Source organism: Aptenodytes patagonicus, chromosome 1 (assembly GCF_965638725.1).
Source record: "Aptenodytes patagonicus chromosome 1, bAptPat1.pri.cur, whole genome shotgun sequence".
NCBI classification, from domain to species: Eukaryota; Metazoa; Chordata; class Aves; order Sphenisciformes; family Spheniscidae; genus Aptenodytes; species Aptenodytes patagonicus.
In genome coordinates this window covers 45,387,546-45,415,380 of record NC_134949.1, presented here as the reverse complement: position 1 = coordinate 45,415,380, position 27,835 = coordinate 45,387,546, and the positions used below count along the sequence as shown (strand labels likewise).

General features: G+C 35.8%; 1 protein-coding gene across 8 annotated transcripts in view; it reads left to right on the top strand.

Moving 5' to 3' along the window:
- PPFIA2 (PPFI scaffold protein A2) overlaps positions 1–27,835 on the top strand; it is a 356,055-nt gene that overhangs the window by 280,004 nt on the left and 48,216 nt on the right. For 6 of the 8 annotated variants that reach the window (XM_076333728.1, XM_076333719.1, XM_076333708.1 and 3 more), the window contains 9 exons: positions 3,353–3,574; positions 5,802–5,948; positions 7,913–8,047; positions 17,337–17,420; positions 17,774–17,905; positions 18,877–18,939; positions 21,169–21,260; positions 25,400–25,535; positions 26,034–26,254. In XM_076333728.1, the coding sequence (XP_076189843.1) occupies positions 3,353–3,574; positions 5,802–5,948; positions 7,913–8,047; positions 17,337–17,420; positions 17,774–17,905; positions 18,877–18,939; positions 21,169–21,260; positions 25,400–25,535; positions 26,034–26,254 (1,232 nt within the window). Of the gene's footprint in view, positions 1–3,352; positions 3,575–5,801; positions 5,949–7,912; positions 8,048–8,390; positions 8,557–16,826; positions 16,914–17,336; positions 17,421–17,773; positions 17,906–18,876; positions 18,940–21,168; positions 21,261–25,399; positions 25,536–26,033; positions 26,255–27,835 lie in introns of those variants that run through there. The other 2 variants (XM_076333774.1, XM_076333765.1) reach the window with 2 other exon arrangements.

The window sequence follows — 27,835 nt, the reverse complement described above, 5'->3', positions numbered from 1 at the left end:
TAAGGAATGTGTCCATATGTAGCTTTTTCATGACTACATTTGATAGACAGCGTCATGAAAGTTGTGTAAGACTTTATCTGGATGACTAACTTGTAAGCCAGATCTGCGGACCATGTACATTTTTCTTTTTCTCTGCTAGAATGTTTCAATTGGTTAGAAAGTTTTCTTTAATGTTCCTGCCCTCCTTTAAAGACTTCCCAATTGTTTCAGCTTACTTTCAGTACTTTTCTTTTCCCCACCTCTGTACTAATTTGACACTATTTCTTGCATATATTGGGGATTTTGGGTAGTATTAGTGATATGACAGTTAAGAATGTCTACTTTGAAACTCTTTTTGTGCATGCTCTTTTGAGAAGATTTCCCTTAGTGCTTCCGGTAATAATTAACAGAGATCTATTCAAAACTTAGATTTCATTATTATAAGCATTCAAATAATTGTTTATTTACAAATGGATTGCAATTAATACACAGCATCATCAATAGGAAACTCTTTGAGTACCAGGAAATACTTCAGCACAAAAAATTCAACCAGATTAAAAAAAAAAAAAATCAGCCTCATTAAAAATAAATAAATAAAATAAATTAAAAAAAAAAAAAAAGATGAGGGACATGGACATTCTTCACAAAACCTGTAATAGCGAAGATGCTTCGGTTCTGTCCCCCAGCTTATTCTGTAGGGAATTCCTCTGAGGCATGGGATGTTCCTGCTCCTTTCACTAATTCAGAAAATGCATTTGAATCAACGTCATCTACAGGATGCCTTTTGCTTCTACTGGTGTAGCATATTTTTACGTTCTTGTTCAAGCTTTTTTTGTCTGGGAGAGAGGGCAAAGTATGACCGTAAAACTGTTGGTAAAAACCCTCCTGAGAACCTGAGGAGTGTTAGGTCAGTTACTTCTTGAATTAATGCTTAACAACTTTCTGTCTGTGGTCTTTTGGAGTGATTACTCCATGTGATGTACCCATATAATGGATATATCATAAAATAATAGCAAGGCATAAAAGTGACAAAATGTCAGTTAAAATCCCTAGATAAACTTTTAAAGTATGCTTCAAAATTCTAAAAATACCAAATTTTAAGCTGAGGTTTTTTATTTCTAATAGTATTTTGAAAAAAACCTTTTTTTATCCCAATCATACTAAGAAAAATCAAAATGTTGACTTTTTTGTAAGTTGGAAATTTTAAATGCCAACCAGCCTTATATATGAATACAGGAATAATGTGAAGCAAAAGTGAACAATGAGTAGAATTAAAGCAGCTTGTACAAAGAGTTCATCAAAGAATTATGAAGGAAGTCTTATGTGCATAAATCAAAATATATATGAATAATTGGCAATCATAGCATTTGTCTAGTGATGAGGGATTAATTCTAAATACTTTTTTATTTGCCTTTGCATAAATCTCAGATATTAAGTACATTAGTAGAAAAAACTAATTTTTTCACATTTAATTTGTATGTTTTGGTTATTAATATAGTTAAGAAAAAATTTATTAATAAAAAAAAATTCTCTGCCATTGAACATACTCCTAGATATCGAAGCTTGCCATTTCAAAATGACCACGGTCTATATGTCATAAGGTATATGATCGCATGCTATTTATTGCTTTTCAGATTTGGTATTTGGCTTATTATAGTCTTGCAGCAATTCCTGGACCACTATGTAGAGAATTGTAGGGCAAATTCAATGCATGGTAAAACTTGTTCATCTGTGATAACCACTAAAATTAGTGAGATTAAAACTATAAAACAGATTATAATAATCATAGATAAAAAGAGTTATCTCAAATTTACACAATGGAATAAAGTATGATGGTTAGAATGTTTTATCCTGTTGGAGTACTATTTTGTTTACATATGTGGTTGCTGCATATTAATGGGATTTTGATTGAAGTAGACTGACTGAACGCTTTCCAAACAACAAACTGAGTGTAAATAAGTTTTTAAATTGCTATTGTCATTTTACTGTGGTATCCTGAAAGTAGATCAATGATGGTTCAGCAGCTAACATAAAATGTCAAGATAACATAATTAACTAGTATAAAGAAAGCAATTTTGGAACTGAGTTATTTGATGTAATGAATTTTTAGAGTAAAATAATTTTATTTAATGATCCGCAGAGGGGCAGGTGGTCTTGATCTGCATTCATTTTATGGCTGATTGGGGAAAGAGTGTGGTTAAAGCCATTAAACAAAGTAATGTTTTTTGAATTTGCTAGAAGACCTCTGATCAAATATATTTTGACAATAATAATACAGAAGTGCTAATGAAAGCAAGCTTGGTTTCCTCTCAGATCTTGCTAGGAATGTTTCATATATACGTTGCTATACACCTACCATCTGAAGGACAACAAGTGCCTTTTAAGACCAATATTCCCATATGATGCTCTTTGAGATCCATAACCTATTTAAAATGACAGTTACAGTGAAATACTTTGTTCCCATACTGCATAATATAAACTTAACCAATAAAATTGCACCTAATCAAGGAAGTTAATGACAGGTTGGACTACTTTGGTTTTATTTTTTTATGTTATAGGTCAAAATCAAATCATTTTGGTTTTGCTTTTTCTTTTTGCCTATTTTTTTGACATGAGATAATTAAATTTTTGTGAAACCATGGTTTAGCCTATGCCGGAAAAGGTTAGTGTGACTGTCTACTATAATGAGGCAATGCCAGCAAGTCCTCCTAATGAACACACTTCTTTCCTGAAATCATTTATTTGCAATATAAATCATATTTCTGGGATCATATTCCAAATGCAGTAAGGTGTTCTGGACTTTTGATTTTTTTCCTTATAGCTGTATTCATACCAGGGCTTTCAGCAGCACACAAATTACTTCAGCAGAACTTGTTTCTAATGTAGACTTAACCAATGTGTTGTCCAGACCCCAAGCACCTTCTGGTACAGTGAATTTGTGATTTATTAGTGTCGCTTCCTGTCTGCAGCATGGACTATTTTGCAAATGAAATAGACTTTGATTAAGTTTAAATGCTGTTTAAGTTTAGCTAAAGACGTATACCCACAGTTTGGTGACTTTTAGGAGTCATATTGTTGCAATTTGTAGTTGAATAGCCATAATGTCAAACTAAAGCTATTTGAGTATAGTATTCTGCTCTGCAGGCATTTACTTCTCTGTGACATTACATTCTGGAATCCCTTGACTGAATTAATACTAATCTTTTGCAATTTTTTCATAACTACACCTGTCTTATCTACCATGAAAATTACTGTGTTTTTTCTCTTCCTAGTTGCTTTTGTAATTTTTAAAATAATCTTTGTTTTAGAAATTCTTTAGATAGAGTCCACATTAAAAGATAATTAATAAATAATGTCACTTCTCTGTTAACAGCGCCTATCCAATGGCTCCATAGACTCAAATGATGAAGCCAGTCAAGTTGTTGAACTTCAGGAACTGCTGGAAAAGCAAAACTATGAAATGGCACAAATGAAGGAGCGTTTGGCTGCACTGTCTTCCCGGGTGGGAGAGGTAGAGCAGGAAGCAGAGACCGCCAGAAAGGAGCTCATTAAAACAGAAGAAATGAACAGTAAATATCAGAGAGACATTAGGGAGGTAAGGAGATCACCACACTCGCCTCCTATTTCTTGACTGCTGTTCCTGTGATACCCAATACAGACTGAGAGGGGCCAATGAATACAGGAAGAAAAAGTTGAGCACTGATGAAGGCTGTTGTATGTAGGAAACAAAATTTACATTAAGAAATAGTACTAGAAATCTCTTTATAAAACCGTGTTCATAAAAGTGGGTCTGTATACGTGCAACTCTAATAGGAGGAAGGCCAACTCCTTTGTGTTTTAGCATTACTAGAGTGCATTCTGGCAAGTTTTCAGCCATTTCAAGTTTTTAAGATGAACTCTGTTAAATAGAGATGCTGGTCATGTAGATAGTCTAAAGTACATTTTTAAAACTCCTGGGCTGTTTTATAGAACACTGTTATTTATATAATCTATTAGAATATTTACTCATGTGTGGTAACTTCATTACTCCTGCTATAATATGCTATTCCCTCCTCTCAATAAATAGAAATATAATTCAATTTTCCTTTTCTTTCCTCTTAAATTTGTGGTCCTCCTTAGTACTCTCCAGAGTATCTTCTCTTATGTGGATGTTCCCAATATGTGTGGATGGTTGGCTTCTAGGATCTATTTTAGTATTTTGAAATTAGAGTAGTTATCTTTGTTACACTGCTTCCTACAATATAGGTATTGCATATGGATTTGTGTGTGTATATATGCATATGTATGTATATATTTAACCTGTTATTTCTAGTATTCTGGAAGAAATGTTCCTTCAGAACTTCTGATGCCTGACACAGCCTCAAAGTGTCTTCACATCTTTGTATTCTGCCTTTTTTTAAGTATTGTATCACTTTCATCCAGTTACAAAAATAGTTTGCACTGACATGTTTCTCCTTTTCCACCACTGCTACATTATATCACTAGGGGTCTCTAATATCTCCACTCTCATTTACCTTCTGACAAACATTAGTGTTTCATGGACGCTTGATTGCCACTTGCTGTTTCTCCCTTAAATATCACATTACACCAGCTACAGGCTTACTTGCTTTCAGCCCTTCGCTTCCTAAGCAAAGTGGCCACTGTTACATTTGCCATGTAGAATAATCACCAAATATCAGTGCAAAATCTGCTGCAAAAGGTATTTGTAAAGGTGGAAGTGCCTGTCTTCGTTATTTCATACGGCCACAAAAGATAGTCTTCCCAATGCAGAAAATGAAATACCTGCAACAAGAAGGGTAGTGTAGTATTGTAAAACTTGGATAAATTATTGGATTTTCTTCTGTGTTGTTTTAATGTATTACATAATTACTGTTTTTATGGGGGTTTTTGCATCAATTTGCAAAAGGATTGCCTGGATATGGTCCATTTTAGGGCTAGCTGTTTGGATCAATTTATATCTTCATTGTGTCTTGAAAAATAATCTCACTTACTTCAACACTGCTTTCATGATGTAACATAACACAAACAGCAAGACGCGCTCATCAGTAAATATTTTCATTGTGAAAGATTATGTGGCAGCATGTAAGTCTTCTCAAGAGCCAGACACAAGTTTAAAATGAATAAAATTTTCTGCTTTCACTAAAATTAATTGAAGAGAAATAAACAATGTAATAGACTAATTAATAATCTATCTAAATTACAGCTATTGACTTCAGTGAGGCCAGCTTGTAATACACGAATAAAAACAGCTCAAGATTTTAAAGAAATCCTTATCCGTAACATATATGGATCACATACCCATATGTTATGGTTATGTTATGTATCCAACATTGTGGTCATTTGTTTTCCTGAAATTTCAGGACATGTCACCTGCTGTCTGCTACATGTAGTTTGGCAGAAATTTTAGCAGGACCCAGGAATAAGAGTAGAAATGTGCATACACATTTTTTCCCCACATCACTGCACTATATTTCTACTATTATGTAACTATAGCAGTTTTTCTATTTTCTAATAAAGCCTGCTGTTGTTTAAGAAGCAAACAAGTAAATGTGAGCTGTGTTTGCTGGTTTTCTGCACTGAAAAATATAGAAACTAGAACCATATACAAAAGGTGAGGATTGTTTCTGTTTGCTCTACTCAACAGCTACCACTTTAAATATCATAGTTACAAGAAATCCCAAAGGAAATAAATTCTCTTCATAACAGAAAAATTACTGCTGAGCATACCTTACATCCCTGTCTACTGTTAGCATGAGAATTAAACTGGTATAAAATTATATAGCATTTTAATTGCATGGTTCTTGGGGTTTTTGTCACGTTAGGCAATGGCACAAAAGGAAGATATGGAAGAAAGAATAACTACGCTGGAGAAGCGCTACCTCAGTGCACAGAGAGAATCCACCTCCATACATGACATGAACGATAAGCTGGAAAATGAACTGGCAAACAAGGATGCCATCCTACGTCAGGTGCAGTATCTGCATTAGTCAGTTGATTTCTTTACACACAATGAAAATTAATGCAAAAAAAGGGGGCAGATCTACAGTAGGAGGCTTCCATTAGGTTAATCTGTTCATTTTTAATCAACAGATCGGTTCATCTAAAAAACCCCAAGTTGTTCAGCATCTCTAAGCTTCATATCAGCTACTACAACCATGAATACTAAATCAATGTGTACATTCAACATTGTAAAATAACTGTGTTTTCTAATAGTGTCTTGCATAAATGCACATCATCATATCCCCAAAGTGAAGGATTATCTTTGCTTCTTATGTAATGATTTTCTGAATTTTATTTTTAAACAAAAATCAAAAAAATAGTATAAACAAAAGAAATTCCCTTCTGCAGGAAAGACCAAAATTTGCATACAATAGATTCTAATGATTTCATGTATTAGTAGTGTGTAGATAAAATTTTACAAAGCTCAATGATCCTTGAATATCTTTTAGAAAAGAGTATAACATGATTGTGCAGTTTTCTCTCACGGTACTTTGTTTCCACGGTGATTCCAAAAGCAGAAGTGTAAAGTGAACAGAAGAAAAAATGGTTTGTAACTTGAATACAATGTGAACTGAAAGCTAATATGAAATGAATATAATTTGAACTGTAAAAGATGAAATTGCTCCTCAGCCGCAGTATCAGACTTCTGTATCTTTTCACCTATCATGTCTTCAAACAATATAAAGTGCGACATGAGAAATAAGCCTGTATGATCTGATAATCTCTGCTTCTATGACTGTATGCAGATACATTTACACACACATGCACACATCACTGTATGTGTGTGGATATATATGTACGTGACTACCTCTTCAAGGAAATTAAAGCATCAGAACTCAAACTCTCCAGCTTCTGCCAGCTTCCTTTGGCTATTTTAAGAGGTATCTTCAATTGTTAGGCAGGGGGGGGAACAAAAAACCACCCAACAATGGAAAAGTAAGGTACCTGCATCTGTCCTTATAGTTTTTATTGCTGCCAATTAAGTCATGCTGTGCTGCAGAGGTCTACCCACTCAAAGCAGTGATCAGTATAACTAGGCTTAGAATATATACAGGCAGACTTAAAGTTGTTTTGCAGCATTGCGATGTGAAAACCTACCTTTTCATGCTTTTGAAGGATTAAAAAAGAATCTAAAAGCACACTCCTTTTTCATTATGTCTTCTATTACCTGGAATGAATAGGAAAGCAGGAAACACTTGTCAAGCCATTAAAAAAACTCTTAATGATGTGGTGCATCTAAGTAGGCCAGAAAATACTGCAGTTATCAAAAGTCTTCCTGTTTCTCTTTAATGGTTATCACAGATTAAACAATTTCACTTCTGTAAAATGAGACTTAATTGTAGGTTCACAATGAACAATATCACTGTAACCTTAAGCAAATACCAACCAGGATATCATCATGAATGAATTAGCTGAGCAACAATTGTCAGTTTTAACATTTCCTAATATATGATTGGCATTTGTTCAGAAAATTGTATTCGGCAATTTGTTCATAAACTTGGCTGGAAATTCTATCCTTTTGGAACTGTCCTTCTGTCCCGTTTTAGCTCATACATAAACTTTTCTGTGAGATGGACTCAATATTTCCATTTAGAATATTCTCATTTTACTGGCACCAATACTTTTATTTTGCTCAGATAAACAATGCATCGATCAGAGGAGCTTTTTGCTCATTTTCATTAGTACTATTTTATAACTCCTTTTCTTCACCTTCATATGATCCTTGAGCCTCAAATCACTCATTAGCAAGACCGGCAGCTTACACGGTTCCATGCTTGAGTTAATACCTTTCCAATAAGCTCTCCCAGGTTGTGGAGTATCTATGCTTATGTAGTGAGTTTTGATTGCTTCCCCAATACCCAAGAAATTGAAGGAAAAACTTAATTCTGATTTTTTTTTTTTATATATCTGTTTATCTATCTTTGGCCTTCAGTTGGAAGACAAAAACAGACAGCTGCAAGAGCGCCTAGAGCTGGCTGAGCAGAAGCTGCAGCAGACGATGAGGAAGGCTGAAACCTTACCCGAAGTGGAGGCTGAGCTGGCTCAGAGAATTGCAGCTCTGACTAAGGTACTGCCCTGAGAAATAGATTCACTTCAGAAGCCCCGTTGTTTAATGTTGATTTGCATTCTGATTCCTCACCTCAAGGACAAAACAAAAGTAATGTCAAGCTGATTTGAAAGGAGAAAACATTTCCGGATAAGTACGTGCCACAAGTTTAACCAGGAATGGTCTCAATGCCGTGTTTGTAATTCTTAGCATTTTGGTAATAGGAAAAGTAGTTATCTGTAAGTTAGCCTAGACTATATTTACAAAGGAGTCTCATATTTCTAATACGTCAGCATTACTTATGCTAGGGGGATTCATTTTACTGTGTAAGACTTTCTAATTTAAGGGGAGAGGGCGGGGGAGAAGTCCCATTCCTACACATACTTAGTTCTTCTGGACGTCTTCATACACCATGTATATGAAACAACAATTATTTTCATTCTGATAAGTGCTGTAAAGTCAAATCTAAATGGCAGCTGGGATCATTTGTACAACACAAATGAAGACAACTTGCAGTACATACTTACAAGGTTTGTTTTGAATGATTCTTTGTATCATATATTTGCAAAGACAAATGTGAAACCGAGAGGACTTCAAACTGGTTTTTTTCTGATAAATTTATTATATGGCAGCTTCCTTGCAGATAAAATATGAAGATAAAAATAAATTTTCAGTACTGTGGTTTTCATATTTAGCCTCTAACACTTTCAGGTGTGCATGTAGTTAATACTACAGATCAGGTATTACCAGCTTCATAAAGACATATAATGATAATATGTTTATTCTTCATCTCCTAAAATCAGACAAATAAAGAAAAATGCATTTAAGAGATTGTATTACATATCATTCTGATTTATCTAAGCTTTCCTTTCTCTATTGCCAAGGAATGTTTCTAGCTATTTATGTGCCTAGCCATTTTTATATTTGATGGATTTTTTTTCAGTTCTCATGTTTTTCCATTTATAGTGAAGCCTTAAGTGCTGAGCAGCTCACTAATGAAGTCCAATTTTTAAGTAACACAGTTAAGAAGTAGAAAGAAAGAGAAGCTTTTGGGGGATTTGATGGTTTGGGTTTTTGTTGGTTTGTTGTTTTTTGTTGGTTTTTTTTTTTAATTTTATTAAGGCAAGACTATGAGGGTTGTCTTCAGTATGAGGGTGGTGAGGCACTGGAAGAGGTTGCCCAGAGAAGTTGTGGATGCCCCATCCCTGGAAGTGTTCAAGGCCAGGTTGGATGGAGCTTTGAGCAACCTGGTCTAATGGAAGGTGTCGCCGCCCATGGCGGGCGGTTGGAACTAGATGATCTATAAGGTCCCTTCCAACCCAAACCATTCTATGATTCTATAAGATCATTATTCAGTAATCAAGATTTTGTGCTGTCCACTTTAGGTTTATGTGAATGGGTGGGAATTTGAAAGAGAGACTGAAAATGGTGGGGAAAAAAAGAAGAATCAGCAAAAAGAGAACACATGAAATACCAAACAAATATCATTGCCTTTTAATAAAAACTCAGGTGCACATAAGAGCAATCCCTTGGCATTTTAACTTTTTTTTTCAGTTGTTTCTGATTCAACAAATACTCACATACTGTAATGCCCTCAGTAGCTTAAAAATATTGTTTTCTATTTTAAGAAGATTTTTCCTGAAAAATTTCTCCAGCAATTAGGCACCAGTAAGTATTTTGCAGTCTCAAGCATGTCTTTTCTTGCAGCTGCATTTTTCCTTGAACATATATTAATGACAAATATTGTAAAAAGAAATCCCATTTCAACCATGCAGAGCACTCAGGGACTTCCATGAGATAGTGTTGTTATTGTGACCATAAAGCTGCAGTATACATCTCCGTTTGTCTTCTTACATTATTTCATGGGATGTGGTTAGAGAGCTGTGAACAGAGCTGATGCTCCACCCCATTTCACTTTGATGTACTTTATCAAAGTTTTTGCCAAGCGGGAAATTCTAAGTATGTTAGACTGTAATGCCAGTTCTGTTCATTTCTCTGTGATTACATGAAAAACTGAAGAAATTAATTTTATTTAAAATTATGTCTTTTTGGAATACATGACATGAAGAAGAATGTCAGAATTTGGCCAATAGGCCAAATAAGCTTATATTTTAGATATCTTGTATACAACGTCTTTGCAAACTGTAGAGCTTATTAAAGTGCTGGTTTGACAGCTCTGAAGTTTAAAGTCCAGTACTTTTCATGGATCACATAAATGTAGCTCGGAACCAAGGACGACGTTGTAGTCACTGCAGCTTACTTAAGAAGTTTTAAGTTAGCTAGCTGCTATACTGTTACCACACTAGCTATTCAATGAAAGCTGCAAGACCTACCTAAGGGGCTGAATAACACTTAATTAATTTTGCCTTTGGGCTTTGTGCCAGCACACACATTGTCACTGGGGTTCAAATTAGCTGGCTTCAGACTACCTTAAGTCTGCCTACCTGAGCTATGGTCACTGCAATGTCCATGTATACTAAGTAAAAGATGAGCCCCCTGAATCAGCTAGTCTTTCTGCACTGCAAAAAAGTCAAAACTGATTCTCCTTTCTTTTGTACTACCTCAATGAAAGTGGCTTCTCTGAGATTAATGGGGTTACAATCATATGAAAGAGGTGAGTTAAGCCTAATATTTTACATGTTTTTTAAAGGAAAGTAGTATGGCATAACTGGAAACAATGACTGCTTCACTGTGGGTGAAATATAAGAACAATTATTTATATGTGGAGGTAAAACAGAACAAACGTTCTGGATTTGGATGTGATTCCCCCCCCCCCCCCCCCCCCCCCAAGTTTAAAATATGCATGTTACAATTCTGCATTCAATTTATTATACTCTTCCTCGTAATAAATCTGGTCTGGGTTGGGATTCTGCAAAAGAAGGATGTAGAATGAGATCCTTCTGTGGTGTCAGATTTTAAAATGAGCTGGTTTTCTTTTTAAAAAAAATATGGGCTAGTGAATGTCTTTTGCTACTTTTCCATGCCCAAACTAGTTCATGAGGAGTGAACTTCCAAAAGTTTGGACTATACAGTGAACTCAGATAAGTAACCATAAATTTACCTGAATCATTTTAACTTCTCTTTGGCTTTGTTTTCACTGTGTTCTGCCCATTGGGTGAGCAACTGGAGGGTCAGTCAGCCTGTGGCAGACTAACCTGGAACAGCATGATCCCATGTACTGTGCTGTCCTGCCTGGCCGTCGCACTGGTATCTGTCTGGTTGTGACAAGTAGCACAGCTCTCAGCATGTATCCCAAGATTTAGATTGCCATGACTCATTGAGCCACCTTATACTCACTCTCACAGTATTGGTCTGTTTGCCTGCCCTGGAGAAGAGGCAGTTAGTAGTAGAAAGAACCTCCCTCCAATATTAACTAAACCTTTTTTTATCCTGTAAGATGTTTGTGTTCCTCAGAAGAGACAGACATTGGAGCATCTAGAATCTTCAGATGGTTAGTCTGTCAAACACAGTTTCTCCTTGCATGTGTTCAAGGAGGGGTCTAGTGGAGACAACCAGCATCCACCTACTTCCATTCACTCACTCCCACTAGTAGTTACTCTCCCCCTCGGGGGCTTGTGCAACAGAGGTACCATGTCAAGTCTTTGATCACAAGACAGCAGTCAGCATTTAACTCCATCATTCCTGTATGCAGGTCACCAGAAATACCAACAATGCTTTTTAGCTGCATTAGAGAAGCACTGACATGAAGAAGAGGAATCCATAATAAACCACACTTAGCATAGTAACACGTTCAGCTTATTTTAAAGGTGATTAAAAAATGAGTTGAAAGTTGGAAGCAAGTGGGACACAATGCTTGTTTTGTGACAGTGTGGGGATCTGGTTTGCATTAAGTAGGGAAGAAGTTGCAAGAAAGTGAAAGGAGAAGGTCTGCAGTGGAAAGGATGCAGAAGGGGAAAGTTCTCCTGCAAGAAGTGGCTGTGGTTAAGACGGAAACCTCTCTGAAAACAAGGGAAAGAGAAGATGAGGTGTTAGCTCGAATAGGAGTTGATAAATCTTCTGGGGGGGGAAAAAAAAAAAGATACAATCTTCTATGGGGATGGAAGTCTAAGAAAACACATTTACAACACATTACTGTCTTCTCAAACCACCCCTCTTCTTGTGCTTCCCTTTCCACAGAAGATTTTGTCCTGATAGGAGGAAGAAATGAAAGAAGCAAGTTTGACAGAACTAAATGGAAGGAGTTGCTTACTAAACCTACGAGGTGTAGAAGGTAGTGGGGGAATGAAGGAGGGGCAAGAATGTGTTGATACCTAGTGACTGAAAGGTTGGGTTTCAGAAAAGGGGTGACTTAAGCCGAGACATTTTGTCACATTTATAATGGGTTAGAAGTGAGCATGTGAACAAGTAGCTGATAACTTTGTGAGCTGTTGTGACTCAGTCACCATGATCACCTATTTTCACCTTCAATTGCATAGCTCAATTCGATAATGCATTCTTTCTTCTTGAATAATTCACTCATTCAAAGGATAGCCAAAAGAATGTGTGCCATAAGAAGCCGGTAGAAAATCTGGAGGCAGCAGGTGTTCAAAAGTCAAGGTCTCAAAACTGGAAATTGGCTTGTACCATTAGAAAAGTTTAGATTTGTTTCTGCAGCTCAGCATGAGGAAGAAAAATTATAGCACCTGTACTGTACAGGTGCTTTCTGCATCTGAAATTGGATTTTTTTTTTTCAACGAAGATGCAAAGACCTAGAAAATGTGCAGTGCCAATGGTAAGAGATGATGTGAAAGCAACTTTTTTTTTTTGTGGGCGCATTAGCAGCAGGAGCAGCAGCAGAGTTTTAACAGGGTTAGAGAGCAATAATACAAGCTGCTTCAGTATTCCCTCAAAGCAAAATTTTCCTGTCTATTACTGGCTTATACTGGCTATTTCTTTGCTATTTCGTAGCATATAGAGTGCAAAGTGAGCATTAAGACTCATGCTGGTATCTCATAGGGGTCAGACATTGTTAGTTTTCGTCCATATATTTTTAATCCAGTCTAAGATACACAATTTCACAAATCTATTTTTAACTGAATGTGCTGGCTAAATGCTTTAAATGCTAGTTGCTGAATACCACACCATGTGTCTTACTAATCCTCCTGTACAGAGTACTAGTGAACAGGCATGCAAGTCATGTATTAAAAAGAAGAATGTAGGGTAAGGTCTGCCAATCAAGTAGTCACGCAAGTTCCACTTTAGAAAGTTTTTAACTCAATTAACTCTTAGCAAAGCAAGTCAGAAGAAGTCCAACTTCTGTTTATGAACCTCAGAGTCCACAGTTGTCCCTTCAGTCTCATGTGTGTCTGAAATTCTGCTACAGGAACATGACTAACACTGGTGTCTCAGCCTCTGCCTCATGCCTCAAACCACAAGGCAGAGACTGAGACATGCAATATTTTTATAGTAGGCTCCCAAGTCTCCCAAAAAGCCTATTCCGGTGGGAATGTCTGGGGTTAATACACATGGACAACAAAAAAGTATAGCCACTACAGGCATGTCAATCCTAACAACGTGACCTGGGGAAGTCTGTGCAGGAGGCATTTGCAAATCAGTTAGGGAATAGCTGAATTGCTAGGTCTTTTTGTCTGGAAGGGTCTCTTTGAGACCCAGGTTGGGGCCTTCCTCAGCCTAAACGGCAATGAGAGGTGTTGAAACCCTCATTTTGGGAGTGTGTTCCAGCTAGGCACACCAGGAGGTGGAGGGGCTGCTCTTTCCTACTGCAGGTCTTTGTCTACAGGTGGGTTTCTGCAAGTGAGAGAAAAAGGGAGTATGTACATGTGTTTCTGTCTCCCTAGCCCTTACAGAGGACACCCTTTTGATTCATGTCACTGCTGCAGGGGCTGCTCATGCATTTGGCATCTAAGAGCCAGTGGTTAAAATCCCTAAATAGCATTAGAGCCCAGGGTAGGTACTAAGGCTGCGCACCTGTGGTGGTCCTCTGCCAGACAAGCAGTTGAGCCTAACTGTTTAATGTCTCAGTTATAAAATAATTTGGTTCTTTTACAGTAATACAGAATAACACTTTAGCAACAAACAAATGAAATGCACATAGATAAAGGAAACATAAAATATTCTAATACATCTTAAGTGTTTAGAATAATGATATTTATTTTTATTCTAAGGCATAGTTAATTTTAATTAATTTTAAAGTCTGTCCTACCAAAGAGATGTAAAGGGAGATGAATGTGGAGATCAGCTCTGTTTTCTTTTATGTTGGAAAAAGAAGTACAGGAACTCTGAGACACATTCAGGAAGATTTTTTTAACAAGGGTGTACCTATCAACATTTTAATATACTTAGTGAAATAACTGAAAACTATCATGCAAAAAGATTTACATATATCTTAAACATATACCTTACTGAATTATTAAAGCAGTAGGAAGTTATGAAATAACAAAATTAGATATAAGAATCTTAAGAGAACATCGTGTTCTTTCAAAAACATTTTCTATATAAGAATTCAGATAACGTACATAATTCTGACAATAATTTTATTCCTCCTCCTCCTCCAAATAATAGTTAGGCCTAATACCACAATTATTTAATGCATTGAAAAGACTGTTTCCTGCTGAGGAATAAGGTATGACATGGTTTGGACTGAATATCTATTTTTTAGTTTGAAAACTAAATGTAAATGATATAGCTAGCTAGACTGGCTTCTCAAGGACAGGTTATGACAGACGTATATCAGAAGACTTGAATAAGATCCCCTTTGAACCTAGAAGTATTAGTTTGGTTATCTTCATATTTGTATTAACCTGCAATTAAGTGTATAGAAGCAGGGAAGATTAAGTAACTTGCTTTTAAAGTTTGCCATCAGCTAATGAAGCTTCTAAGTAGTTTAATTTTGTAGGATGACATCCCCAATGGGTTCTACATTTCCCTCAATGAAAATGGTTTCAAAGAAGGTAGAATTACTTAAGCTGCCTTCATCATCAGCTCAGAGCTTTGATGATTTCAAATCTTCTCCTGACCCTTGGAGACACGTTAAGGGAAGGCCTTGAACAGTGCAGCCAGGACTCAAAAAGGGGAAAAGTCTATCTTCTACAGAGGAGGATAAAGCTTGGTCACTTTGTGGAAGGGATAGCATGATCTGGTTTTCTGCAATCACAGGGACCTAACTTCTTCAACCTTATCTTTCTATTTATCCAATTGGGAGAGGAAGCAGTGTATTAGCATTTGTGTGCTGAAACAAACTAATATGTAAAACTAAAAGATAAGATAAAGAAAATCGTAAAGGGATTGTCACTGGTCCAAGTCGTAATAAATAGACAAAATAGTTTCAGATAACGAAGAAGTTCAAATACATCACAATATGCCTGTTTCATGATCAGAAACGATAAATGCACTTATTAAATGAGCTTAGTTACAAAGTATACTGACTTTCCCTTAAATTTTGCAAGAATCTGAGTTTTGTGAATATACTTACTCTGAAAAGAATAGTAGTGATCTTCAAAGTTAAGCATTATTCTTGTATTTATACAAAGCAGGATTTTCTCATATGGATGTCTTCATATCAAAAGCTGCAGTTTATATTTATAAATCTCTAGATCACAGGCTTGTTTTCTCTCTGATCTTTTGGTCCTGATAATGCTAATGAGCTTAAGTTAGGGGTAATTTTAAGTTATGATGTATATCTGGAATTACTTTGGTATCTATTCCTAATTATTCTCATAAATCATTAGTAGACAACAGTATGAAAAACAGTCTCACTAAAAAAAAACAGTTGTAAAATTACTATTTCTTGTACATATTAGAGTTTGCTCATCTAAAGATGGAGTTCAGGATCTCTTTTTGAGAGAGAGTAAATCTGACAGAGTGAAATAGCATTTGACAAGCGCAGGCTCACAACTCAAAGTCATCAGTAGCACTGTCTATACGCCTTATACACATTCCTGTTTCCATAGCAACAAATCCAATATAGCATTTCCCTTTCTTTAAGGGCTTTTTTTTTGTCATTTTGAATGATAACATAGACTCGTTTGATATGAAAATAACATGAATATTCATGTTTTGCAACAAATGACCTAATTAAGGTCAACTTCTGTCAGAAGTAGTAATGAATCTTTGGATGGATTACCATTTCTATACTCAGTAATGACTTTTCATTCCTATTAATGAATTTTTATTTATAGGTTCTTCTTTTATCTGATGACCTTGATCTTCTAAAGAGATCCACCAGGGTGGATCCTTTCAAAGGGATGAAAACTATATTGTTTATTTGGATGAAAAGGCTTATGTAGTGTATTCTAAAATGGAATACTAAAGCTTAAGCCTTGTCTCTTTTGACGTTCTTTCTGTTTTCTAGAAATTAGGGAATGTACCATAACATTGCACAATTCTGTAACTGACTGATCCATTAATTTAGTCTTTATGCATTGTTTTCATTCCTAGAAAATGATAGAAGAATTATAAAGGACTTTCTGACATTGGCCTCGCAGAGTCCTGTTCTGATGTTTAGTTTGCCATAATTAAAAAAAAAAAACATTAGATTAGACAGTACTGCTTTGAATCCACTCTAGTAATATGTCATCAGCCAGCCATCACTAACCTTGAACTTCCATGTGTAGGTTGATAGCTTTTTTAGCATTCCATTATTTTCAGTTTCTCCACATCAACTGCATCATATTCACCAAGTATCAGTGTAGTTTATTCCACGTAAAAATCTGTCAGTTAAAAGTATTAAATTTTCAGTCACACTTTTCTTTTAAGCATTCTGTGCTGTGTTCTGTTCAGTGTCAGTGTCTTTAGTTCTGATTTTTCAATTTTGTCCCTCTCCTTTTCCTTGACTTGTTAGTCTGATCCAACCTCTTCTACCTCATCTGATGATTATCAATATGTTATGGAAGCTAAACTACAAGAAATGATCTCCATACGTAGGAAGGTAGTCCTACTGGACTTTACTTTCTATTGCTAAATAGAATCCATCTGATTTGTTTTCATTTTCTTTAACTTATTTTATTTTTTTTATTGATAATCAACCATCGTGCAGTTCAGTGCTTCAGGAGCTTACAATTTTACGATGGCAGGTTTGTGTTCAAACCATGCACAGTCTGCATGTTACATTTGGCTGATTTCATTGCTCATAAATAACTCCAATGTTTTGCTGATGCTTGGATGTAACAGGCCTTTGTAGCTGACACATTTCAAGCAATGCTGTTCAGCTGCCTGTTTAAATAAAGTTTCTTTTTGGAAAACTAAGTTTGCAGTTAGTAGTAGCTTGCTTTATGTTTTGTTTAAACCCTACTGAGATAAAAACTTACGAAGTCACTTAAATTACAGAAAGAGTCTTCTATTTTTTTTACAGGCAGAAGAAAGACATGGAAACATTGAGGAACGTATGAGACACTTAGAAGCTCAACTTGAAGAGAAGAACCAGGAACTTCAAAGAGTATGTGTATTGCAGACAACTTCTGTGAACTTGTCTTCTTTTTATTTGTCAATATAGCGCTACATTATGCACTCCAGCACACAAATCTATCTACTGGTAAATGTTTTATTTATAGCATTGATAGCAGCATCTTCCCACTTAACCATTTAAAGCACTAGTTTACATCTAGTTGCAGGTTTCAGAGTATTCTGCTGATAAAAAAATGAATGTGTATTAATCAGTAACTGTAACTACGTTTCCTGAGGAATTTCTTTAAATGGCTACAGTTACCATATTTTTATTTTTTAATGATACAAGTCTGTACTGGTTAATTTTGGACCCTACCAATCTGCCTCTTCTGTTCTACATTAAAGGCAAGGCAAAGAGAAAAAATGAATGAGGAGCACAACAAAAGATTATCGGATACCGTAGACAGACTTTTGACAGAATCCAATGAGCGTCTGCAGCTACACTTAAAAGAGAGAATGGCAGCACTTGAAGAAAAGGTACAGTGCAAAGAGCAGTATAAAGTTCAGCTTGATAAAGATTCTCCTGTATGAAACCTGTTCTACTTTTATCGGCATGGAAGCATTGTGCTGATTTTGTGTTACCAAATATTACCACAAATATGGTCTAACTTATACATTCAACTCTTAATTCAAGAGTGCGCTCAAGAATCTTTCCAGGACTACAGTGAACTGCATATGCTGAATATTATGAGCCCCTGTTTTATCAGCGGGGAGTCTGATGAAGAGCTTGTAAAGGACCAGTGCACGACACGGTATGAGGCAGTGAGAGAAAGTGGACGTAGAACTGAGGAATGGCCGCGTTTCAGATGTGTTGTCATTGCTGTATTTTAGCCTGCTGATTTTACCTCACTTCCTCCGGGAAGAGTAAAATGCTGTCACCACAGGAGAAGGAGCATCTACCCTTGAAGAGGGAATGTTATTTACAGGTTTTCCGTGATGTGAGACACAATGGGCCTGCAAAGTTCAAATCCCACGATCTTTATGTTCACCCTCCTTAATCCCTCCCCCTTCTACTTATTCACCTTCAGTTTGATCTGAGGGGAATCTTTCAGTGTCTTTCAGAAGGATATTTCAGAACCTTTCAGAGGATGTACTTCTGGTTTATATCATTGAAACAAAATGTACAAAGCAAGAAATAGGCCTGCCAAAAGAAGAACCTGGGAGAAATAGTTGTGTAAGAGTATGACAGTTGCTCAGTTCAAGGAAAATGCAAAGTTTTTGCTGTTCCTGATAGAACATGGTCCTACATGTTTGGATTATTTCCAGTGTTTTAAATTTAATATATATTCAAACTGAAGCATTAAGGGATTTTAATTTTAAGGTCCAGTGAATATAACTTTGCTAACTTGTACATGGAGGCTACATGTATATGGTGATAGCTGAATATTTAACATTTCTCTAATTTCTTTCTGGTTTATCTATATTTTATTTTTTCTTTTAATTCCTAGAATGTTTTGATTCAAGAATCTGAAAGTTTCAGGAAAAATCTGGAAGAGTCTTTACATGACAAGGTACTATAAAATACTGCAATTTTATCTGGTTTTATCAAAAGTTACATATTTATTATTTGGAAATATGTATATGGTATATTAATTATCCAAATAGCATGTGAAATCTTCCTGGCATCAATGATAATTCCTTTAAACACCCAGATGTCTTAACTAGCCTTTGAGGGTCTCTAACAATTGTTTTGAGCTAAATTTATGGTTGAGATCCTAGCCTCAGGAAGGCAATACTAAAATTCATACTGATTTCACTGGCTCTGGAATTCTTGTTCTATCAGTTTTAACTCTGAAAAACTCTTGTTTAACAGAGATGTATGCATAACTGGTTACATTTTTATAGTGAAGAATGTAATTACTTGATCTGATGCAATTCTTCTTAACAGGTGCAGTGGCATTATGCTAAATATAGCTGAAAGTGGCCTTTCATAGTTCATTGCAAATTAACCCCTAATACTGTTTAGTGAATCAGTCAAATTAATTAAAAATATTTATTCCAATCCCAAATGTTAGGATTGTGTTTTGAAGTTATGCTTGCTTTGAGCACAGTAGGATACACAAATGTGTCTGCCTTCAGATTCACAGAAGTGTTTTTGTAATGTATCAAATTCATTTAAAAGAGATTGTATAGAATTTAAAAAACATAGCTCCATTCAATACTCGTATATCATATGACATCCAAAATCAAGAACTCTGAGAAAAATAACAAAGGAAGTATCTATTCAAATAAATTGTTATTTTCATCTGCATTCGGATAACCTTGTAGAAAGGCAGAGAGATTAAAGTCCCAAAAAGGAGCTTGTAGTGCATTTTAAATAAATAAAATTTCCCTGCTGTAATACCACAGTTATAAGGTGATTACGCTGTCGCAAAGTCAGGATCATACTTCACCATATAGTTAGATGACAAGAAGGACAGAAAGGACATTTCTAAAGCTGTGTCAATTGAAACAAAAGTTTCTATCATTTTGCTACCAGAGAATCTAAACCTGAATTATGGATACCAATTTTGTCTGTGTAAATAAGGTATTTTGCCAACATTATCTCCAACATAATTTTATTGTTTTAATAGTGTTAGTGGAAGTGAATACAGTGGCTAATTCTTTTTCAGTCTGTTTTCTGGCTTGAATGTTCATATCAACTCTTGACAAAGATGAAAAATCTGGTATAAAAATCTACATTTGTATTGAAAGTATTTTTGCAAAGATATTTTTATTTATTATATTTATTGATTCTCGCTTAAGGATGGGAAGTGAAATAAATAGAACACCTCCACTACTGCTCTGTGCAATTGATGGAGGTGAGTTCTCTTCACACACAACCACATAGGTCTGACTCCAGAGCTTCTAAGTTCCCACTTTGAAGGGTTTATTTGTTGAACTTTGATGAAGAAACTGATGAAGCAATTTCAGATGCATGGAGATAACACCAGATATTAATAATCTTAATTAATAATATTACTGAATCTGATAGTAATTAAGCGCAGATCCCTTTCCTTCCTAGCATTTTGGAATCCTGAATGTTTTAAACTCAAGGAACAGCAGCGTTACGTCTTCATCCCATGTCCTCTCTTAATTTGTTTTAAAATTCTTTGATTTCTTTTCATTTTATTAGTAGACTATTGTTATTTGTAGAATTTGGGAACAGCGCTTTTTTTTCCTAGTGGTTGTTGTCAATAGTCTTTTTGTTAGCTGGTTCCAAAAATCCAATTTTTGTGGTACTCTGTCATTTTTCACCAGTAGCACCTCATACTGGAGTTCCATCAACTCCCAAGAGCGAGCTGTAAAGCTGCAGTTCAATAAAGCACCTAAAATGTCGTTGTCCCTAAGTTTACATCTCTATTTGTAAAGAAAAAGGCCAGGACGCAATCTCTGTCTCTAAAGGGCAAATAGCGTGTCGCATGCTGAACTATGCCTGGTGCGGAGAGGGCAGTTAGTGCACAAATCAGTGCTGGTTCTTTTCCTGACCCTAGCTGTATAGGAAGAAAAAAGTAAGTTTCAAGTACAAACCCGTCCTGCCATCACTTCCAGCTAGTGGAAAAACACTAAAGAGTGCTATACAACCTCCTCTTGATGCATGTCTTATTAGCAATAATGAGACTTGAATGAGTTCACTGCCTTTATTATAGTCAGTGCTACATTCGGTTTATCTTACTTGTTTAGGTTTACAAGAGCAATATCTCATAAAGTAAATGTATTTTGTATCACCAGTAAGTATATCTTACTATTCTCGTTTCCAGGAAAGACTTGCCGAAGAAATTGAGAAACTGAGATCTGAACTGGATCAAATGAAATTGAGGGCTGGTTCTTTAATCGAACCCACATTGTCAAGGTAATATTTAATGACAAAAGTTTCCTCACTTTGAGTTGAAATAGAACATAAATGTAAGTGTCAAGCCTTTAAAACAGGGATGTGTTCAGACCACGCATAAAAATATCACGTATTTCTTTAAAAATGTAAAGTCTGTGCAATGATTATTACTGTTGCTTTTCACTTTTTTCATAGGTAAACAGGGCCTTATAGCAGTGAGTATAAACTTGAAATGTTACTGAGATTAAGGAAAGTCTTTTAAATTATGGAATGTTTTCAAAAGTATATCCAAATACCCATTTTTTTCCCAGGAGAGCTTAATAATAAAGTTAAAACCATCATCTTTAATGCTGAAACTAATTAGCATATTTGGGCCCCTCACTACAAGAAGGATGTTGAGGTGCTGGAGCGTGTCCAGAGAAGGGCAACGAGGCTGGTGAGGGGTCTGGAGAACAAGTCTGATGAGGAGTGGCTGAGGGAACTGGGGTTGTTTAGCCTGGAGAAGAGGAGGCTGAGGGGAGACCTCATCGCTCTCTACAACTACCTGAAAGGAGGTTGTAGCGAGGTGGGTGTCGGTCTCTTCTCCCAAGTAACAAGCGATAGGACAAGAGGAAATGGCCTCAAGTTGCGCCAGGGGAGGCTTAGATTGGACATGAGGAAAAATTTCTTTACTGAAAGAGTGGTGAAACATTGGAACAGGCTGCCCAGGGAAGTGGTGGAGTCCCCATCCCTGGAGGTATTTAAAAGACATGTAGATGAGGCACTTAAGGACATGGCTTAGTGGGTGGTGGTGTTGGGTCAACGGTTGGACTCGATGATCTTAGAGGTCTTTTCCAACCTCAATGATTCTATGATTCTATGATTCTATGATTTATGATCCTATTTATTTATTTATTCTATCAAGTACATCTAATATTTTTTTTTTTTATTAGCAAGCTTTGCTTAGTGTGTAAGATAAGACCACAGATCTTCAGCTAGAGATGAAGGCAGCATTCAGAGAGATCTGAAAATATCGTAACAGGACGTTAAACGTTATACCTCTTTGTAGCAGAAAAGCAATATGGGAACAATAGTGAGACAGGTATCATAGAAGTAGCTACCAACAGCTGAAATGAATTTATAATTCTAGACAGACAGTCCTTCTTGCCTAAAAGTATCCCTCAAAATAAAATTGTTGCTTTATTGATAATTGTGTGCCATGCCCTGTTTTCATAACAAGCAACATGTTAACTTTTAAAACCTGCCAGCTGAAGCTCATGGACCAAGACTAAATTCAGAGCACTGTAATCCTTTAAAGTTGTTCTTCCTGGATAATTTTTTTGCTTGCATCATGTCTGAAGAAACAATGGGCAGACAATACATCTTGCTCAATACCTGGACATGGTTTCTCCCTCGATCTCTTATTATCTCTTGGACTAATATTTTTCTATACATGGAGAAGTGTAAATCGCTGAAATTCAGAATGTGATGCTTGTAACTCTTCGAATTTTTGTTCCTTTGGGAGTGTAAGTGTGGCTACAGGCACACACAACACTTTTGAGAGTGCTTGTGAGGACACAGACTATTGAACTGCTGCAACAAATAGCAGAGATGGTTTTGGAGCAGCCATCCTTGGTGAACAGCAGCCTTTCTTGTTGGGTAGATGAGTATCATTAGCTTGTGCTCTGTAAATAAGAGTCTGATTAGCCCTTGTCAAAGGGCTGTTTGAACTTGATAAGCTGCCTAAATGTCTTGGGAATTCAGCAGGTTTCCCCCCGAACAGTATATTTCCCCTTCCATGACCTCACCTTGCGAAGCTACCAGCCCTCTCAGGAATAGGGAGGTATCAGCATTAAATACTTACTGTTCTAAGCACGTACTCAGTTTTGTATTTGCAGGAGTTTGTTCTTTCAGCAGAACAACAATGAAGCTGGTCAACAAATAGGTATCTGCTGCCAGAGGCTGGGACCTGGGCTGTTTCTTTTTTCCTGCCAACTTGCTGCACAAGTACCAAATATTATCAATTATCAGAGCGAAGTTCTATTACAGCAAATGTGGTACAAACACAGAAAATAAAAAACAGTCACTGCCCTAAATGGTTTACTATATAACAGATGAGAGACATACAGACAAATTAAAGATACAAAAACCCAACAGATTATTGTCTGGTGCTGTAGATGGAGGGCTTAGGACATTTGTAGCCCAACTGTTGTCAAGTTTTCTTATTGGTATAATGAAAAAAGTAAGCTTTAGAGAATCTTTTAAAAGGTAAAATCATAGTTTTTCTAATATTATGGAAGTTCCTACAGGGCATGATGGGAAGTATAAGAGAAGATAAACTGCTGGTTGTTCAGGAAAGGACATTTATGACAACACTTTGAGCTCTGATGTATGCTCTACCCAAAACCTAAATTCTAAAACATTATTCAGTATCTGTGACATTTTTATGTAGCTGATTTGATTACTATGGCACATACTCACATTTCAGGAATTCTCTTTTTTTGTTTGTTTTCTTACAGTATTTATTTTTTATAAAACGAACTGTATTAGTGCTTGAAATCTTTCCATTATTGTTTTAGATTTGTCACAGTACTTATAATACCAGACAGCAATTACATTTCTTCATACCACTCTGTCAAAGTAGCTTATAGTAGAGGCTTTCATGGTTATCATGATGTTTTTGCATTTCCCATTTATCAATACACAGACATCACAGTTATAATATTTTATTTTTCACTTTTACTTTATTAGTGATGTTTGAAATTTGAGGCCAATGCTTCAGTCTTCTAAGTACGAGTATGTTTTAATTCAAATTAAGTTCTCTCAAGGAAAAGTGAATTTCTATGTTTAGAAAAAGACACAGAACTAGAGCTCAGGAAAACAGTCACGCTTACAGCCTGCAGTTTTCAGCATAGATATACATGGTTTTCTGAATTATTTCCTTCATTTTAGAAAGCAGACATTCTCTTACTTAGCTTTCTTTATGTCTAGGATTAAAGCCATCATTTTCTTGAACAGCATTTTTTTCAAAGTGAGAGAAGTGTTTAAGAACAAAACTTATTCCTATTCTGTTTCCCATAACTGATTATTAACATTGCTGTGAACCCTATAAGTTGTCTGTAGGTGACTGTAAGCATTTTTCCGAAGTTTAAAAAAAAAAAAAATTTAAAAAAATGTAAGTACAACATTAAACTCATTTTATGCTCTCATAGGTAGTGAAATGTCAAACTTTTTTTTTAGGAGTCGCTATAAACAAATACATATTTAGTTGTCTTATTAGTATAGTATTTGTTACATTTCACTTTTCTACTATAATCATGCTATTCATATATATTTTTACATGGAGATTGGTTATGTGTTAAGAAATATAAATTGTTCAGGTCTCCACCGCTGTGGCTGAATGCTCAAATGGTGCATGGAGCCTTTGCTCTTCTGGCTCGGCTACACAGCCCGTGGGCAGGATGCTTCTGTTGCACCAGGCAGGGAAATTCTACTGCTGCTGTTTGACCGAGGACAGAAAGGCCAGGGAAAATTGTATGCAGCCAAGAAAAGATATGCTGAAGTCATCATGTATATGCCTCTCCACAATGTCCCAAGACTTACCAGGACTACAGGAAAAATTGCGGGTTAAAACTCTCAAAAGCATCATCAAATAAACATGAATCATTCATAACCGATGTTATATATCACAGGGCCGTTCACTAATATTTTCATAATGCAGAGCACAGATTTACAGTAGGAAAGTGTTATAGATATCCTCACTCGTGAACATGCTAACATGCTTACAGTAACCTCAGGCATGTTTATTCAGGAAAGTAATGGAAGGAAAATATACAGGATGGTATATTCAGCAGCCAGTTAGCAGTCAGATTCAGTTATCTTTTCCTGAAATCTGCTTGTTTTTTCATATGTTTGGGACAATGAGTTTTACGATGCAAATCCTTCATTTTGAAAAATCAAAGGTTTTACTCATTTCTTTTCGTCCTTAATTTTCTTATAATATGATTTCATGTTTTCACTTTTAAATTATATTCTGTGCCATGTTTTTGTTATTTATTCTGATACATAATAATTTGTTTGTTTAAAAAAATATATCTGTGTTCCTAGACTGAAGGTCATTGGATTGTTGCTGTTATTATTACTATTACTCTCTTAGTCTACTTCTGTGTCTCTTTTTATAGGCCTCACCTTGACACATCAGCAGAGCTGAGGTATTCTGTGGGCTCACTGGTTGATAGCCAGTCTGACTATCGGTCAACTAAAGTGATAAGGCGGCCTAGAAGAGGCCGGATGGGCGTACGCAGAGATGAACCAAAGGTTAATCCCCAATTTCTTCTCATATATTGCCTGATAAGAGAATGTATTTCAGTCTCTTAAGCTTACAGTTTGTGTATTTCCAGAAAAAAAACCCACAACTACATCAACAAAACCGAACAACACACCAAAAAAAAAACCCAAACAAAAAGCCCAAATAGCATGGTCTTTTTCTATACATACTCAGACAAGAGTACTGTTGTACTAAAATGAAGGCAGAAAAGGTTGAAGTTCAGACATCAAAGTTCAAGCATACCTGATTGTCTGTCTTCTCTGGGTATATTTTTGTGTAAATTTTCCTGATAGTTAATTTTACACAGCATTAGAAATTATGTGAAAATACTTTACATCATCTGCGGTAATATTGCAAGTATTAATGGTGAATTAATCATTCAATAAGTATTCTTAAATGTTAGTTGCTTTGCTTTCCCATTTTATAGAAGTTCAACTTTGCAATTGTTTTCCATGGAATAAGCCATGTACATCCTAATTCCTGCTCAGGTAAAATCACTTGGAGATCACGAGTGGAATAGGACTCAGCAGATTGGTGTTTTGAGCAGCCATCCATTTGAAAGCGACACTGAAATGTCCGACATCGATGACGATGATAGAGAAACGCTTTTCAGCTCCATGGACCTCCTGTCACCAAGCGGCCATTCCGATGCCCAGACTCTGGCCATGATGCTTCAGGAGCAGCTAGATGCAATCAATAAAGAAATCAGGTATGTAGTCTGAACTAGCTGTGATGCACTTATGATTACAGCTTCAAGCTTCCTTTAGTGCACGAGTTCAGGTACCGTTCATAACAATTAGGAAACCACTTGTACATTTAAAGGATTGATAATGTGTCCGCTTTTCATATGAGAGTACTGATTGTGTGAAGATAACAATGGCATCTTCATTTCCTAACCATAGAAATTTCTTTCAAAAAATGTTCCAAGTGAAGGACTGCTGGCCAACTGAAGAGAAATAGGTGAGAAGGCTAACACAGGGCAAATTTGACAGATCACTATTCATAGTCCTCTTTTCAAGGTCTTTTTCACTGTTCTGCATGACTCCTCTTACTCACTAATGACGTCCTATCAGAAATTTTTTATTTCAGTGCTCTTCATGCTTTCTTCTGATAATTATTCCTATGTTACATCTCATATAAGCCATGTTTTCTAAGACATGGTTTTGATTTTCTATGGAGGCATAGAATGTGATTTTTCATGCTCCAAGTTGGGTTATAGTGCTTGGAAATAGGTAGTGAATTGGATGTATTGTAATAATTTCTGTGCAAATTTAATGGAGTGATAGAGAATCCAATGACTTATTTTAATTTAGTGAGTTTTATAAATGAAACCATATTTTAGGCTTAAAGCATTCTTAAATGTTTTTCAGGAAGGCTAACTTTTAAAAACTTGATGTATGCAAAACATCCTCTCATTCATGACTGTTTCTTTAGAAAGAGATGAAGGAGATTATTAAATTATTAATTATTAAATACTAATACTAATTAAATTAGTATTAGCAACTTTCTGGTAATACTACAGGCAGAAAGACTGTCGTTAGAAATATAAATCAAAACCAGATTACCTTTTGCCAAATCTCAGTTGTTCTGTGAGCAAGGTAACTTTAAAGGGAGAAGTCTTTTGGAATATATTGAATTTGAATAACTTGTCTGTTCGCAGGGGAGACTTTTTGTTATAGATCTACAGCTTTGCATTTTCACTACTCCCAGAATTTCTTCATTCAGATAGGATTACTCTGATATTTTCTAAAATCTCTAATTACAGCTGTCAAGATAAAGAGTCAAGGAGGAATTTTGTTGTTGGGAGGGTAAATCTCCTTAAAACAGTATATGTAAAAGAGAAAACCTTATCCATATTTTCTGTTATTACAAAAAAAGTAAGCACTGTGACCAATTAGGAAGCTGTAGATGCAACAAATGTATTTGTTTTAAAAAATACTAGCATTTTGGCAATTTAACAGGTAATTATGTAATACAGTAAAAGGTTTTTCACAAGAAATTGTACCTGCAGCTGACATAGTTGGATATTATTTGTGCCATCCTGAATCAGATCACTGTTTTACTTAACACAGGATCTTGACTTAGTTGCTAGGTACAGTTTTATCTCAAAGGAAGCATGGGTGCACATTGTATGTAGCCATTTTTACTGCAGGTCCACTGAGAGTAGTTTATTTCCCCTGCTGCTAAGCTTATACTGAAGTACAGGCCTTCATTACCATCACCGTCATTATTAAACAACCAGGTAACTAATTTTGTATACTTTTTTTTTATACATTTCAGGAAAAATGGT